Genomic DNA, 17,092 nt, shown 5'->3' on the forward strand with positions numbered 1-17,092 from the left:
TTTGGCGAAATAAATGTTGTTTATAGCTATAAATTTTTCGTATACGTTATTATTGATTTTCGTTTTATTATATGTTATCCCACTAAAAAATTTACTATATTTTATACTCTCAATTTGGTTATTCCTATGAAATTAAAATAAGCGGATTGAAATAATAAAATAATAATTTTTTTTTTAGCTTTTTTTACAATATTGCGAATAAAATAAAATTAATTGAATATTATAATATAAGTAAATTAAAATAATATAAATTTAATTTTTAATAATCGTGACGTGTTACAAAAAAAAAAATAATTCATAGCATTTTAATTATAATAAATAATCTTCTCTCCCCCCTCACTCTCTCTCACTCTTTTAAATGTATAAAAAATATATCACAATAGAATATTTAAAATAATGCCAGAATTTACAATATACTGTTTATTTAATTCGCATATATATTTTAACATTTGTACTTTTTTATTCTTAATTCTCAAATATTCTCTGGTTTTGTACAATTATAAGTACAAAATGACACATAATAAATATGCGCGAACTATATATAATTATATGTGGACCTACATCATAAAAAATATAATTCGGTCGTCGAGTCGGAATCCCGGATTTTTTTTCCCAATCGAGATCAAGATTTGCATTACATGAGACTTAAATAATTCTTTATTTATTCATTAAACTATCTTTACAGCGATTGAAATCGTATGATAATACAATTTCGGTTTTTTATTATACATTTACTTTCCTATACAAATAGCAGTATACATTCGCAGTAGCTTTTTTTGCTGTAAGATCTTATTTTCATTTCTGTCGAAGCTACAAAAATTCTAATACTGTAATTTATTCGGCGGAATGTGTAGCATTTATTGGTCGAGCGGACGAGATAATGTATAATGTATATATTAAACTTCTTCTCATAAAAGCATACGAAGTCAGTCCTGTTTACTTCGCTTATCGCTAATTATCGCTGACATTACTATTATCAACACCTTATCGTTAAATATATGTCTCTTTATATATGAGGAACGCAAATATATGGTTAAACGGAAACTTACACATGCGTGACATTATCTCGAATTATGTTAATTAGGTACACAATATTATGCCCACCCTTATAATTATTACAGTAATTAAGTGAAATTCAGATATCGCCGACGATTTCAACTTTTCCTCTACTTTAAGAGATTATATGCAGTTGTGAGACCCAAAAAACGCTGTTTTTGTCAATTTTTTTGAAAAAGCATATGGATATATTTATTTCTACTTTTCACGCATTAAAATATAATTATTGAAGAGTTTTTAGGAATTTTTATAAGTAAAAATATACTGTTTATAGCAAAATATAACAATATTTTAAAAAAATTTAATTTTTGACAAAATGGCGGATGTTTAAAGTCAAGGCTTCGACTTTTGTGAAAAAAAATCGACCGGTTTTTGTCCATAAAACTGAAAATATTCAACATAAAAAAAATCTTTTGATCAAGGACCAATTTTTTATATATATATTTTATAAATTAAACTTCGGCTCGTATACAATTATATCACATATTCCAATTTTTTATGTTGTTAAGAAACTCTGAAAATTTCATGAAGATCGGCGCAATAGTTTCCGAGAAATCGTGGTCACTGCAAATGAACTTCTTTTCGAGCACCCGGAATATTATTATATTTCACTGTAAACAGCATATTTTTACATGTAAAAATTTCTGAAGACTCTTCAATAGTTGTATTTTAATGTGTAAGAAGTTGAAATAAATATATCCATATGTTTTTTCAAAAAAAATTCACAAAAAAACAGCGTTTTTGGGGCCTCACAACAGCATATTAACCCCTTAAGTAGCCCCGATTAGATCAAGTTGTGAATTCAAAGAATTCGCTTGTAAGAGAAAAGAAGATCGCGAATCGTCAGAAACATAAAGTTGATCGACGCGTCAGTAAGTGACGTAAGAATTATTTTACACGCGCACTCGCGCGACGTTGTCTCTCCTCTACGAGGTGACCAATCGATCGCGCACGGTTGGCTCTATCAAAATTCGTTGGTTTTTCGACGACTCGTCGATGCCGTTAGGATACGTCGACAGGGTAATGGTGGTCTCTTGCTCCCTCATCGGAGTATGCGGCCGCATATCGCCCGTCATGATGGAGAGACGCATGACGCCTCGTTGCTCCCGACGAGAGTCGCCCAGATACTTTCTCGAACTGACAAGCGAGAAACTTTGACCCCGTCCGCGAGAACTCAAGTCGGACGAACGGCGATCCCGTCTTCGTATTCTCCTCGAGCCGCAACACAATAGATATCTGACATAAATTACAAAGTCATTTGGATTTACATATGATTTCGTGATAATAAGAGGTTCTTTAAATTATTTAAGGGAATGCTGACCATGACTGTTTTACCGACTTTGAGTTCAAAGGCTTTTCTTTTTATTAGCTATACAGATTGAAAAATCCTTCTCCACAATTAAAGTACTGATAATAATGAACGGGAAGCGCTGAAATTTCGTATAAAAAAACAATAAAGTTAAAAAATTATAGTTTTTTACCGGCCTCTTGCATCAACTCATAACAATACTTATTTAATATAAAAGTTCTGTAGTTTATTTGTGCACAAAATATAGCGCCCCCAATAGAGATGACATGAAAGAATAATACAGAAGTAATAAAAATGAGATTAAAAGCCTGTCAAAAGATTTGTACTTGAATTAATTATGTATGTATATTTGCGTGCGAAATTGATGTTGAGACATAAAACAGCAAAAATTAATTGCCGGACAGTTGCTCCCCATGCATTATTATCAGTACTTTTATTGTGGAGAATTTTTTAATCTATATATTTAATAAAAAGAACCTAACCTAACTTAAAGTCGGTAAAACAGAACAACGGCAGCATTCCTTTAAGAAAGCGCAATAATTTTTATTAAACTTTTGATATAAAGATTTTCAATATAAAAATATATAGGGTGTCCCATTTTAATACAAAAGTTAAAACAAGGGGGAGTTGATAGCCTTGAGCTTTAACTTTGCAAGGTTATTTTTTAAGGTCATTTGAAGGTCAACTTAATTCTTTAAATGGAAGCACCTTAATTTCTAGAGAATTAGAAAAAGAGATTTTAAATTATTCAAGAGTAAGTATTAATTTATAACACTTTTAAGAAATATTGAGAAAAAATTGTATATTTTTTTCTCGCGATGTATTACAAATTTTTCGTTAATATAATAGATATATTAGATTCCGCATTCCTTGAGCTTACCTGTCAAAGTATTTTCTGAAAGTACCGCTTACGCAGTAGAGAGCGATGGGGTTGATGCAGCTGTTGGTGAAAGCGAGGCAGAAGCCCAAAATACGAAAGTAATGCCAGAAGGTGTTGTAATCCTTTTCCGCGGTCGGATGTATGTAGAACCACAGCATGAAGACGTGTTGCGGGAAGAAACACACGGCGAACACAATGACGAAGGCCATCACCATCTTCGCTACCTTTTTACGGGCCTGTACTTGCCTTACCTGGAATATGCGTAGCGCATGCACGCGTCGGCTTGTGCGACCATCAAAGTGCGCGTAATGTTTACTGTATAAACTAACCGAAGGCTATAATAATCTCATAAATCTCGGCGTAATTTAGGCTGGTTTACAAATGATAACAGAGAATTTCGGGAATGAAAGAGAGAGAAAGAGAGAGAGGAAGGAGATTGTAAATTTAATTTTGACAAACGAGAAATAAAAATCCGCTTTGACTTGTCAAATTTATAATTAATTATAAAATTTTATAATTAATTTATACTTTATAATTAATTAATTTGCTCGCATAAATTAATTATAAAATTTTATGATTAATTAATTACAAAATTGTATAATTAATTCATGCGAGCAAATTTTTTTTACCTGACCCTGCATCTCGCCGATGATATTTCTCGTGCTACGCATTAAGTGCCTGGCCATCAGCAGGTAGAAAACAGCGATGATGCTGAGAGGTATGACGTAGTAGATGAAAAAGCGGCATATCAGTAGGACTTTTGGATAATTCGGCCCGTACTCCTCCGGAAACGGATAGCACGCCTAAAATTGCACGGACATTATATATATATATATATATATATATATATATATATATATGTGTACGTCGAAATCGTTAGAGGGATGTTTGCTCGACGTTTTCATAGAGTTGGGGAAGAACCTCGTTCGCTTTAGTGCTGTATACAGCGAAGCTTTACGACGAGCTTTACACACACAAGCTCGATCTAAAATGGGACTCGTTATGAACATACGATGATCCAACTTACGCAGAAGCTCATATTCCGGTTGACCTTGAAGACTCTGATGTACGAGAAGGAGGCCGGGATCGCGCACACTATAGCCAAAACCCAAATCAGCACCGCAACCACCACCGTGAAACGCGTCGCGCGTCTTCCGCTACCTTAAACGAGTAATCGAGTAATTTCATCGCCACGCTTTCCGTTTTTGCTCAAGATGCAAAGAATGATACCACAAAAAATTCCATTTTTGAGCAGATAAAAAGTAGGAAAAAAATCACATCAGATTATAGCAACTGTTTGCTGTTATCTAAATAAAATTATCTAGATGATCATCTAGATGAAATTTTAATGTCATCTTATCTTTATATATAGATAATAAAAATAGGTATTATCTATGTATATCTACATCTTAGATGAATAAAAGTATTATCTTTACTAAATTATCTAAAGTAATGTTCAGATAATTTGGTTTAGAGTTATAGGACACAAAATATTTTAATAGTAAAACTTAAGCAGTACGTGATGATTTCAAAGTATTTACTTTATAACTGCGTTTACATAAATGGTCTTAACAATAATATTATTTAGAAATTATCTAGATAAATCGCCATATACTTTAATCTTTTATCTAGATATATTTAAAACGAAATCATCTTCATTTTATTTAAGATGAATTTGCATATTTTCATCTCATCTTTATCTGGCTAATTTTAAAACCATCTAAGCACAACACTGATAGCAAATGATAATATGATAAAAATATATAGTACATTTGTAATCAGTAAAAAATTAACTATAATCTGGTAGAATTTTCTCATATTTTTTATCTGTTCAAAAATGTTCTGGGGCATCATTCTTTGTATCTTATATCCTCGACGAATCAATAAAGTAATAAAAGAAATTTATCATTTCATAATTAAAATCCATTAAAGTCAATGAATTGGAACAAAGATTGATAATAAATAATAATAAGATAATAAATGAAAATAAATTGTAATAACAAAATTAACTCTATTCTTCATTCTTATGCTTCTATTTGTTTCATTAATAAAATAAAAGTTTTCGACAGGATTTATAATTACGACTATTATTTATTCTTGCATCATAATAATTTATATCATTTATGTAATGATGAATCGAGAAAAATACTCGTATTATTCATAACAGAAATAATAATAACATTATAAAAATATTATTATTTTTATTTGTATATAATTGCAGTCAAACAATGATTGCAATGTTTTATTATTCAAAGAAATACGTTTAGTATTTTTTTAGGCAACTTAACTGTATAAAATGATCATTTCTAATATTGAGCACTACGTTTTTAATATTGTACATCTTATTTTTCACCTTTTAAAAACTAGATTATGATAAAAAATGTATTATTAAAAAAATATTAATTTTTATATGTATATTAAAACTATTTATCTAATAATTAATATACATAAAAAATCCAATTTAAAAAATCTTTTAGAAAAACGCATCATAAAAATAGCAAACAAATTTTGTAAATTATAATTTGAATACAAAATACAAATTAATTACAAAATGATACAAAATTTAAAATCATAATAATTACATTTTAAACTAAAGTTACATATTTTTAAATATCAATATGAATAAGTGTACAATATTGGACCAGTGTTTATAAAAGAAACATGGCTATACGAACGAGAATACAAAGTTTAATTTTTAACGAAATTAATGAAATTAAAAGTCTATAAACTGTCCTATAAACTGCATGTATATTAAGACTTCCATATTATATATTAAATATTATACTATGTTATATAATGTCTTATATAATAACATGTAAAGCCAGAGCTGTCATTTATAATTGGACAAATGTCATTGGGTAAAGTGTCACATCAAGTGTTACGGAATTTGATGTGTATCATTATTCAACTGTCATTCAACTGTCATTCAAATAAATAAATATATATTATAATAAATGTATGTATAATTAATTCGATCAAAAATTTAGAAAATTGTTCTCTTACATATTTAAGTATAAAAGAAAGAAAACTTATATGTTTTAAAAATTAAAGGAAAATTTAAGCATAATACACGGTGTATATTAACTCAATTAACATACAATATATATATATACATTTTGCCCAATTAAAAATAGCTTCCTTGGCTTTACCTCGTTAGCGATCTAATGTACATATAATATAAAAGTCTGTGTGGTTAAGAAAAAAATTACCTTTACATATCTTTTTATTAAAAACCGTTTTTAACAGAATTTATCAGCAAAAAAAAAAAATAAAATTTATAAAATTGAGCTTAGTTCCTTAATTGACTGTCAGTTCGAACATAACGTCTTTGACAAGAAAAAATCTCATTTTCCATATGAATACTTCTCGCCGATATTTTTTCCTTCTACGTTTTTTTCATACACACGAAGCCTTATAGTTATATACCTGTGACATGCAATTTTCGCATAGGATCCACGATGGCGAAGAATCTGTCCGCTGAGAGAGCAGTCAGCGTGAAAACGGATACCCCGATAGAGATGTCCTTCGCGCATTCGGAAAGTTTGCATAGTAATAGTCCGAAAGGCCAGGAATCCAAGATGTAGACGGTAAACGTGAACGGGACGCATGTTACTATGACCTGGGGGAATAAAACGAGGAATTGCGCAATAAAAATCGATGAAACGTCAGAAGAAAATTGGATAATAAGAGAAGAGGATATGTACGTCTATCTGTCAAACTTCAATAATATTTGGCGGTTCAACCAGGACTCGGAGCACTTTTTATTCAATTTAAAATTATTGCGACATTTGTTAAATAAAAAAATTGATGTTTTTGACAATTTGTTATCACGATTCTGTGATAAAAAAGATAAGCTTTGGCTCAATCGTGATTGAAGATTGAATTATGTCATCGGAAAACCATCAGCTAAAATTTCACAAACGATACATAACACGTCGATTAATATTGAAAGCCGAAAATTCTGCCGGTCCACATTAACACCATTGATATGCATCGTTGCGTAAGAGAGACATCCGCATTACGCAGAGAATTTGCCGTGAAGCGACGATGCGAGAATCGACAGACTTGCGGTGCTGCGTGTATCGACGTCACAGTAAAGCCAATCGATTTTGCTCTTCCACCTGATGTAACGATACACGCTAAGTTTAATAACCAAACTAATAGCTTTTGCACAACGCGCTGTCTATCATAGATACAAAGTCCACCCATTGTGCAACTGTATATATGAAATATGTATAAAAAATATACAAAAAGTATATATATGAAACAAATAATATATGTATGTGTACATAAAAAAATATGTGTGTGTACATAAAAAAATATGTGCGTGTACATAAAAAAAATATGTGTGTGTAAAATAAAAAATCGTAAAAAAGTAAATCCGAATTTGGTTAGTGTAGATGTTTGACAGGTGAAGCGAACAAATCAAAAGTTAAAAAATTGCATCAAAGTTGAAGAAAAGAATAAAGTTAAATTGGCAATAAGCTATCCATTAAAAGTGTAATGTATAACAGTATGTCAATACTTTATGCTTTACTTTTATCGATGATAAAAACCATGATGGATGCGATGTTATTTACTATAACAATGTTTCACGACACAACGATAAATGACATCTTCCTAAAAAAATAAAAAATAAAAAAAAAGTATTCTGTATCATTTTGAATCTATGTATATCATATCGAGCGTTTATTTATTTGTAAAAGTATGCGTTCGCATACCAGGAATTTAACAATATTGTTGCATCTGTTAAGGTAAATTATTAATTAACGTTTCAATATGACGTTAAGTCTTAGAGTTTATCCGAATTCTGAAATGATTGCAAGTTTCCATACAGCCATATTTAATTCCATTTATCAGCGGTTTTTATATATCCTTTTTGCGATAGATTTATTTAATAATAAGTGTCAGAGAAAAACAAAAAAAAAGAAATTAATATAAACTAATAAAACAAAAATATTAAAAATATTAAAAAATTATCGAGTGATACGCATTTGGTGACGAATTCTATTTATATAAATATTGACACAGAAAGTAATGTACGTAGGTGCATAAACTTGTGCGATAGAATAACATTTATCAAAATAAACTGTCTCCTTTATGTCGTTTTATTCTATCCCACCTACATAGATTTTTACTTCAGTTTTGCTTCCTCATAGAGAAAACTCTGTTTTGGTAAAAAAAATTTTTTTAGATTTCTACTAATGTATTTAGAATGTTCCAAAACATCAAAAAATAAAATTTTTTAAAAATATGTCTGTATGTATATACATATATATATATGTGCATATCTACATTTATGTTTAGATTTAAATATCTTAAAAATTATTTGACTTGCAGCGCTTTAAATATATTTTATAATTACACATTCTTCTAACTTATCTAGAGCTTATTATTTCCGTAATTAAGATGATTTAAATTTTTTTTAAATTGTGCAAATTGAAATTTGCATATTGCTTCTTTGCCATATTAATTCAATTATGACTTCCTCCATAGAAGAAGCTTAACTTGCACATTGATTGATCAAAATTTAATTTCACTCATTAAGATTCCTCTATAAGGAAGCAATAATTGAAAGAGGATAATAATTTTGCTTCTTCATAAGAAATCTTAAGGAGTAAAATTAAATTTTGATCAATCAATGTGCAAGTTAAGGTTTCTCCATGAGGAAGCCATATTTGAATTAAACGGCGAAGAAGAAATGTGCAAATTTCAATGTGCACAATTTTTCTTTATTTATACTAAAGATTTATTTACATTTATACATTTGACAAACTTGTAAACAACGTAAATTTTAAAAATTGATAAAAAATTTAAAAATCTATTATATTCCTCAATGGATATTCACACACAGCTGCACATATATTCGTCAAATATTGCTCTCAAATATTGATAAGTTTAAATCGATTCACTTAAATCAATAACCGGAATTTACTTATATATACAAACAGAAGAAAACAGAGTATATATACGTTTTTTATACCCTCATATTTATTTTTTATTTTCGCTTTGGGATTTCCTAGACGGAAAGAAATCGAAACGTTACGTGCCAGTAAATCGCCGAACGCCAGTGACAGGACGTACGTGTTGGGCACGTTTCTCATATTCGTGTGCCGGAGGATCGTGAGGGCCAGCACGCCATTTCCGGTGAGGCCGATCAGCAGGATCAGAAGGAAAACGATCGGCACGATGTACGTCTCGGGACGATCGCTGTACGGCGTGTATTCCTCTTCCACCTCGCCGACCTTCGTTAAATCGTCGTTCGCCCCGGTAGAATTCATCGTTGTTAGGGTCAACGGGATCTGTGACGTCACCGTCAACATGGCGAACGAAGAGGTTAGGCTGGCGCTAGTTGTATACGACCAGGAGGACATCATGGCCGCTCTTGTTCCGCGACGCGAAGCGAGAAATCCTTTCTCTCACTTCTCTTCTTTCGCGTTAACGAGACCGTTATCCCTTTTGCATTTTGATCGTCCTCCTACTCGATGTCCGAGTTACATGTACCGGCTGTAAAATGAAAGAAAGAAACTTGGATTAGGTTAGGCTAGGTTGATAATTATACTTCCCAGGTAGCGAGCAAATATTATTTGACGTCGAATGACGCCATTAAACGTCAAAATGACGTTTAATGACGTTCAGTTTGTTACTTGGGTTTTATATTGATTTTATATTGAATTAGTTTATTATAAATCAATTGATACAAAGATTCGCTCGTATATTGAAATACAAAAGTGATAAATGAAAAGCCAACTTATCGAGCAATTATTAGAGTTGTTCAGTCCAATAACATTTATTTCGTGTATAAATTATTAAGCTACAATCATTCAATATGACAACTTACGCAAAGAATACAGTCATTATTTTATTATTTTAGAATGACTGTATTCTTTGCGTAAGTTGTCATATTGAATGATTGTAGCTTAATCATTTATACATGAAATAAATGTTATTGGACTGAACAACTCTAATAATTGCTCGATAAGTTGGCCTTTCATTTATCACTTTTGTAGTTTATTATACCCATATCAATTTTTTTACCTCGCAAAAGCACAATTTTACAACATGTCCATGTTTTGGTACAATTTTATAACATGTCCATGTTTTGATACACTCAATCGATAATCGATATTCAAAATATATTCGAAGCACGTAGTTGTTACAATTGTGTGTGTTTAAAGCGCATACATAGTAAACATTCAAAACGCAATAATAGAGATAATATTCCTCTCTAAATATCAATTTGATTATTCGGGAAGTTTATTGACCATGAAATATTATTATCTTCTCTTTATTATATTATAATTAACAAGTTTTAACGTGATGTCAATGTATTACCATCGTGATGTAAATATGTAAATATTAATTGAAACAAGATGGTAAACCTTTTTGTTTTTCGCATAATAATCTTGAATATTCTTGATTATAACACAGAGTACTTAATTAAAAATCTCAAGATTAATATTTAGCAGAAACAAGCCAATTTATATCTCTAGTTGGGACAGAATGACATGAAATAAATTAACGTCGTACGATGGAAAAGTATGCATAAAAAGATATTTAATATACATGCTTTTTAACATGTTCACTTTTATATGTATATGTATATTAAATAGTTGCAGTTTGTCTTTCTAGTTTAATATCTTATTCTAGAGTCAAAATTTTCCTTCCATTTTCAACTTCAATTTTCTCAAGTTTATGAGAGTTTCTATAGGATTTCAACAGACTTCATTTATATAGAAATTGAGCTCCTTCGTAGCTTATATATATATATGATAAAATTAATGGTTTTATTCTTAGAGATTTAAAAGAGAAGTTTTTGATAAAACTATTACGATTAAATAATCTTTCAAAAAATAGATTAATAGTTTTAAAAGAATATAATCTTAAAGTTAATATTATACTGAAAATTGAGAACGAATGAAATAAGAGAAACATTTTTATTCGAGTTGATTCTCATTTTTGTAGCTTTCTCAATCATTACGAAAAGATTAATTCTATATGAATAGTATTAATCTTTTTTTTTAATTTGATATTTTCCATACATACACAGATCTCTATTTTCTTGAAGATTTTATTATTTTGTATCAGCAAAAATTATTTTTTATCCTTCTTTGAATAATATAATCATTATAGAATATAAAAAAATATATTAGTTTTTTCTCTTTGAACATTTTTGAAAACATAAATAAATACACTTTTCAGTTATTGCAACAAGACATAAATTTGTACGAATAATCAATATTTTAAGAAGATTCATAAAAAATATATCTATTATAATTTTTATTTAAAAATACATCTGAGAAAGAGCATCATTATATAAATAAATTTAAATGATACAAGTAAACTTGATTTTCTCATTTGTCTTTATTGTACCATCTCTTGAGAAGTAATTAAAATTAAAGAAATCAATCAAATCTACAGACAATCTATAATTAATTCCATCTTTATAATGAATTCTTGCTCTTCAATTATCACAAAACCATTAATAAAGATTACAAATTTGTTTGTATTTATAAAATAAAATGCCCTTTCAAAATCACGTAGGAGATCTTCAGGAAATTTGCTCACATACAATTTTTGCATATATATTTTCAATTGGAAAATGCCATAGATTTCTCTTGAGTGTCAAAGCTATATACGTGTAGGAGTAATCTTTCCATAGACGTATCGTTAGTCATTAATCGATTACAGTACGTTTCACAGGAGAGAAATGCCGTCGGCTATATATGTATGTACAGGAACATTAGTCAAGCAACGGATAGGTCAAGTCTCGTTTACGTCCGATATCGATTGACAAATTGCCAAGTAAAGCCTTCGTTCTTTCAATGTATCACGATTATTCCTCCTGAAAAAAGGAAGTCAACAAAATAGAAAAGGCGCAATTAAAGAATCTGATTAAATCCTGATAATTTATAGTTGTGGTTAATTGCGGGATCAGTAAATTACATTTTCCATGTATCTCGCTGTAAAAATTTCATGGACCGCGTATATAATAATATCGTTCTCCATTTTTCCTTGTCGTATATAAACTAGCTTATAGTTTCATGATATAGAAAAAGACAATATATATTTATAAATATTACTAATAATATTAGTCTTATAATTTTTGACATATAGAGTTAGCAAACCGCTCAGATAACAAGCGTACGTCATTTTGAATGACGTCATTAGACATCAAAGTAACGTCAAATGACGTCATTAGACATCAAAGTAATATACTGATTTTGACATCTGATGACGTCAATAAGAACTACATGACAATGACGTATTGCAGGTGAAATGTAAGATATTCGAAATATAATCTAGATGCATTTTAGGATGCAATGTGCAATGTATCTCGTTCTGACAAATGACACGTCAAGGGAATCTACAACGTGCCTGTCACGTAAATTCCATTTAACTTAAACTTAGTGACTGTAAATAAGACAGTGAGATAAAATAAGATTAAGATCTACGACTGTATATCTTTTAGTATATGTGTCGAAATATTATTACAAGACCCTCTATCATTTTTTTATTGATCACGTTTTTCAGTGAATTAAATATTAGCATCAGGAGATTGTAAAATTAAGGAAACATTCTTTGTTATTAACAAATGATTGAATGATTCTTTTTATGCGGACTTGAGAAGATTCAAACGACTTAAGAGAGGTATTCAGTAACAAGTAAGTAATATTCCAGAAAGGACACTTTTGAAATAATTATATTAAAGTGATTCTGCAAGAAACACATTATTTGTCAAAAGTATCCTTTTATGATGAAGCATTATTTTAAATTTTTTTAATGAAATTTTATATTTAAAAATGTTGGATTAATAATTATACAATTCTATAACTGTAATTGAAATTTCAGAATAATTAAAAAATTTATTTCTAAAATATTTTAGCAGTGTGTGTGTAATTGTGTTAAGTTGATTAACATTAAAATTGATACATATATTGTAACAATTAAAACTAAAATTAATAACTTCAAAGTTTAAAAAATAAAATTTTTTATAACATAATATATTACACATTATACTTTAAAATTAAAGTAATATGCTAAACTTTTTCTGCACGCTTTCCTATCTGGAGTATAACCTAATTTAATTAGGATCCAGATCTCACGCTCGGTCTAGCAAGAATTACGTCTATGTTTTCTTTTTGATCTTTCTTCGCTCGTGTGCTATAAAAGAATGTACTTTTTTATTCATGTGAAAATAAATCTAGTTTTTTCTACATGTTTATAAATTAGAAATACCTGATATTAATCCTTAAAAGAATTTTCCTCTTACAGTAAGAAGATCCTTTTGATATGTCTATTTTAGACCAGAATATTCCAGCCACGCTCTTTATAAATAAAAAATGATTTTTTAAATAAATTTTTTACAATTAATATATTTCGAAATTTGCGCGAAGCTGACAATAAGGAATATCGATAAAATTAATAGAAGCCCAATTGATGAGCGGATTCGATTTCTGACTCCTGTTATATGATTTCGCAGCATTCCAGAGACTGCATTACCAATTCTCATGTAATTAATGAACGTATTACCATATATGAGGGGAGAGAGAACGAGAGGTGGACAATGGCTCTATGTACACGTGATAAAATTGGGTAGAGTAGAGAATGGCTAATTCCTACGTTGAACACATCGAGAGTAATCCATGTGAAACGAAATTGGCACGATATACATAGATATATACAGTACTCTCCACAAGTTTGAAAACACCTTACATTTTACACTTAAACAATTGCATGGCAGCAATCTGTCATAAATAAAAATGTCATTTAAATATTTATTATGTTTATTTTACGATTTATTCAAACAAAAAATCTGTACAGATCTGTCAAAAGGATCCTCTTAATTTAAGGGGATGCTGACCATGACTGTTTTACCGACTTTGAGTTCAAAGATTTTTCTTTTTATTGGCTGAACAGATTGAAAAATTCTTCTCCGCAATTAAAGTACTGATAATAATGAACGGGAAGCGCTGTAATTTCAAAATAACAAAACAATAAAAATTAAAAAATTGCAGTTTTTTATTGGCCTCTTGCATCAGCTCATAACAATACTTATTTAATACAAAAGTTTTACAGTTTATTTGTGCACAAAATATATGGCACTTCGAATAGAGATGACATGGAAGAATAATACAGAAGTAATAAAAATGAAATTAAAAACCTGTATCAAAAGATTCGTACTTGAATTAATAATGTATTTTTATTTGCATGCGGAATCGATATCAAAGCAAAAAACAGCAAAAATTAGTTGCCGGACAGCGCTTTCCATTCATTATTATCAGTACTTTCATTGTGGAGGATTTTTCAATCTATATATTCAATAAAAAGTAAACCTAATCTAACTTAAAGCCGGTAAAACAGAACAACGGCAGCATTCCCTTAAAAGAAAAATTCTCTAAAATATTCTTTAATTAATATTCTTTAATAATATTCTTTAATAAATATTCTTAATAAATATTCTTTAATTAGATTCGTAACATGTTAGAATATATACTTAATGAAATGTTTTTTATCAGTATATTACTTGAAATATTATTAATCGTGATAACGAAGAACAATCTATATAATAAATAAACAATTTGTTATTTATTGCATACAGTATCCTTCACAAATTTGGAAACACTTTACATTCTACAGTTAAACAATCGCATGGCAGCGATCTGTCATAAATAACAATGTCATTTAAATATTTCACGATTTATTCATACAAAAAATCTGCGCAGATTGCTGCCATAAACAATTGTTTAACTGTAAAGTGTAAGGTGTTTCCAAACTTATGAAGGTTACTGTACATATATCTATACATATATGTACATGTACATGTGTATATCCGCTAGTTGAGGACTAGCCAGCTGGACCGTATATTATTGTAGCAATATTGCGTCCCTCTGTTTGGTTTCAAATTTCTATGATTAATATAGATCTCACGATCGCTTCTCGTGATATTCTCCTCTCTATTCAGGACATCCTTGCAATTAGTGACACGTGCGTCGAATCCAGGACGCACTCCTCTGTTTTGAATTTACTTTGTCGCTAAATGTTCGCCCTGCGAAAGAAATTGCTTTCTATCTCTCCCATGTGAAGCGTCCGCGTGATTGCAATCGAGGCGTGAAATCGAGTCGAAATAGCTGCTATTGGAGAAAAAAGTGCGCAATTCGAGTAAAATTGCGTTCTGTGTTTTTAGAAAAACGATCCCGCTGAGTGATAATCTCTCTCTGCGCTAATAATCTCAGAAAAAGTTATAGTAGATGGCGGTATTTTGCAATTATTTATTGATGCCAGAAAGTCTTCGTGTAAGATTATCCGCTGCGCTTAATATAATAAATCATTTATCTTTGCTAATAATTATTTACGATCCTCTCTTACGTCATCGGAAAGTGTCACGTGCATGTGAATATATTTTTATCAGAGAAGATAAATAAATATTTTATGTGAGTTTGGTAATTAAATATTCTATATATCGTCATTTGTTATTCTTGTAATTCTTGCCTCGTGTCGATATAATCAATTTCTGCTTCGAAATAAAATAATCGATTGCAAATGTCGTCATTAATTTATTTCTCTCGCCATGTGCATTTTAAAAATATCTACTCGTATTTTACAATATGCATGTCAATTGAAAAAAAATATATATATTTTTATAGTACGATTTGGCGATGCAAAACATAATTTACTTACCAGAAGATCTTGACATGTTTTATAATGAAGATGTAGAGAGCTCACATAAATACAGGATTCGGAGTTGAAAATGTGAGAAGAGGAAGAAAAATAAAGGAAAAAAAGTTTCGAAAGAAAAACAATTTTTCTTCCAAAACAGATCGCGATAAAGGAATTATTCGAATTCTCTTATTTAGGGCATCCCGTACAAAGGCATAAGTCGACATTTTTTGTCAACGAACATAACACCTTTGTTAAAAAATTATTTCTTTTTACTTAACATAATCACAATGTGTACTTTTTTAAAAAACAAATCGATATCTGTTCACAGATATCGATTTGTTTTTTAAAAAAGTACACATTGTGATTATGTTAAGTAAAAAGAAATAATTTTTTAACAAAGGTGTTATGTTCGTTGACAAAAAATGTCGTTACATAATATAACAGCATCTGACGCTCTAACTCATGCCAACAATCATGAATTTTGTACTGCGTTCGTCATATAATCTTATAATTGTTGTATTTATTTATGATGTCGAAATGACTAAATTAATTTTTTAACATATTATTAGGATATTGAGAAAGACTGTCGTACAGTCGAAACGTTTATCGTAACTTTTGTATAGTATGACGTAAATTAATAAATAAAAATTTTTCAATTAATAGCATATAAGCTCGTTAAGTTGGCCTTTTATTATATCACATATTTTAATTGTATACGAGCCGAAGTTTAATTTATAAAATATATATATAAAGTGTAATGTTTCCCCGTGTAAAATCAAATATTTCTTTAGAAGCCCCAACAGTTGAGTACAAAGTATCAAAAGGGCTCGACACGTTCAATGGTATGCATATTCCGTGAATGAAACAACTCTTACAATCTGAAATCTTTTCGCAAAAATAAAACTTTTTCACGAGCGAGACGATCGCGGAATATATGTTATATTATATATATATATATGTATATATATTTTCTCGCCATCTCTTTTGCGGGAATGTTTCCACGTGTAAAACGTGAAAATCCCGAGCGATGTCGTAAACATTTTAACGACCCATAACGAGAATATCGTTTTGACCGTTTTCCTTTCCTGGGAAATATCAAATGGCGGCCGTTAATTGAGTCGAGAAACTAATCAGAGTCCATGATAAATTCTGCGCGATTGGTCGGGAAGGAGCTTACTTTATCT

At 29.8% G+C, this 17,092-nt stretch overlaps 1 protein-coding gene across 5 annotated transcripts in view; it reads right to left on the reverse strand.

The window, feature by feature from the left end:
- Window positions 1–405: 405 nt before the first annotated feature.
- Window positions 406–17,092, reverse strand: part of LOC114937295 (neuropeptide CCHamide-1 receptor-like) — a 77,337-nt gene continuing 60,650 nt past the window's right edge. For 4 of the 5 annotated variants that reach the window (XM_085486127.1, XM_085486129.1, XM_029310724.2 and 1 more), the window contains exons 2-7: window positions 9,296–9,752; window positions 6,672–6,864; window positions 4,273–4,406; window positions 3,875–4,048; window positions 3,246–3,496; window positions 406–2,292 (exon numbers count right to left, since the gene is read on the reverse strand). In XM_085486127.1, coding sequence (XP_085342253.1) covers window positions 1,983–2,292; window positions 3,246–3,496; window positions 3,875–4,048; window positions 4,273–4,406; window positions 6,672–6,864; window positions 9,296–9,622 — 1,389 coding nt within the window. In that variant the 5' untranslated portion in view covers window positions 9,623–9,752 and the 3' untranslated portion in view covers window positions 406–1,982. Of the gene's footprint in view, window positions 2,293–3,245; window positions 3,497–3,874; window positions 4,049–4,272; window positions 4,407–6,671; window positions 6,865–9,295; window positions 9,753–15,926; window positions 16,115–17,092 lie in introns of those variants that run through there. The other variant, XM_085486125.1, reaches the window with a different exon arrangement.

The sequence above is a fragment of the Nylanderia fulva genome, unplaced genomic scaffold (assembly GCF_048542155.1).
Source record: "Nylanderia fulva isolate GAGA-0341 unplaced genomic scaffold, ASM4854215v1 Scaffold11, whole genome shotgun sequence".
NCBI classification, from domain to species: Eukaryota; Metazoa; Arthropoda; class Insecta; order Hymenoptera; family Formicidae; genus Nylanderia; species Nylanderia fulva.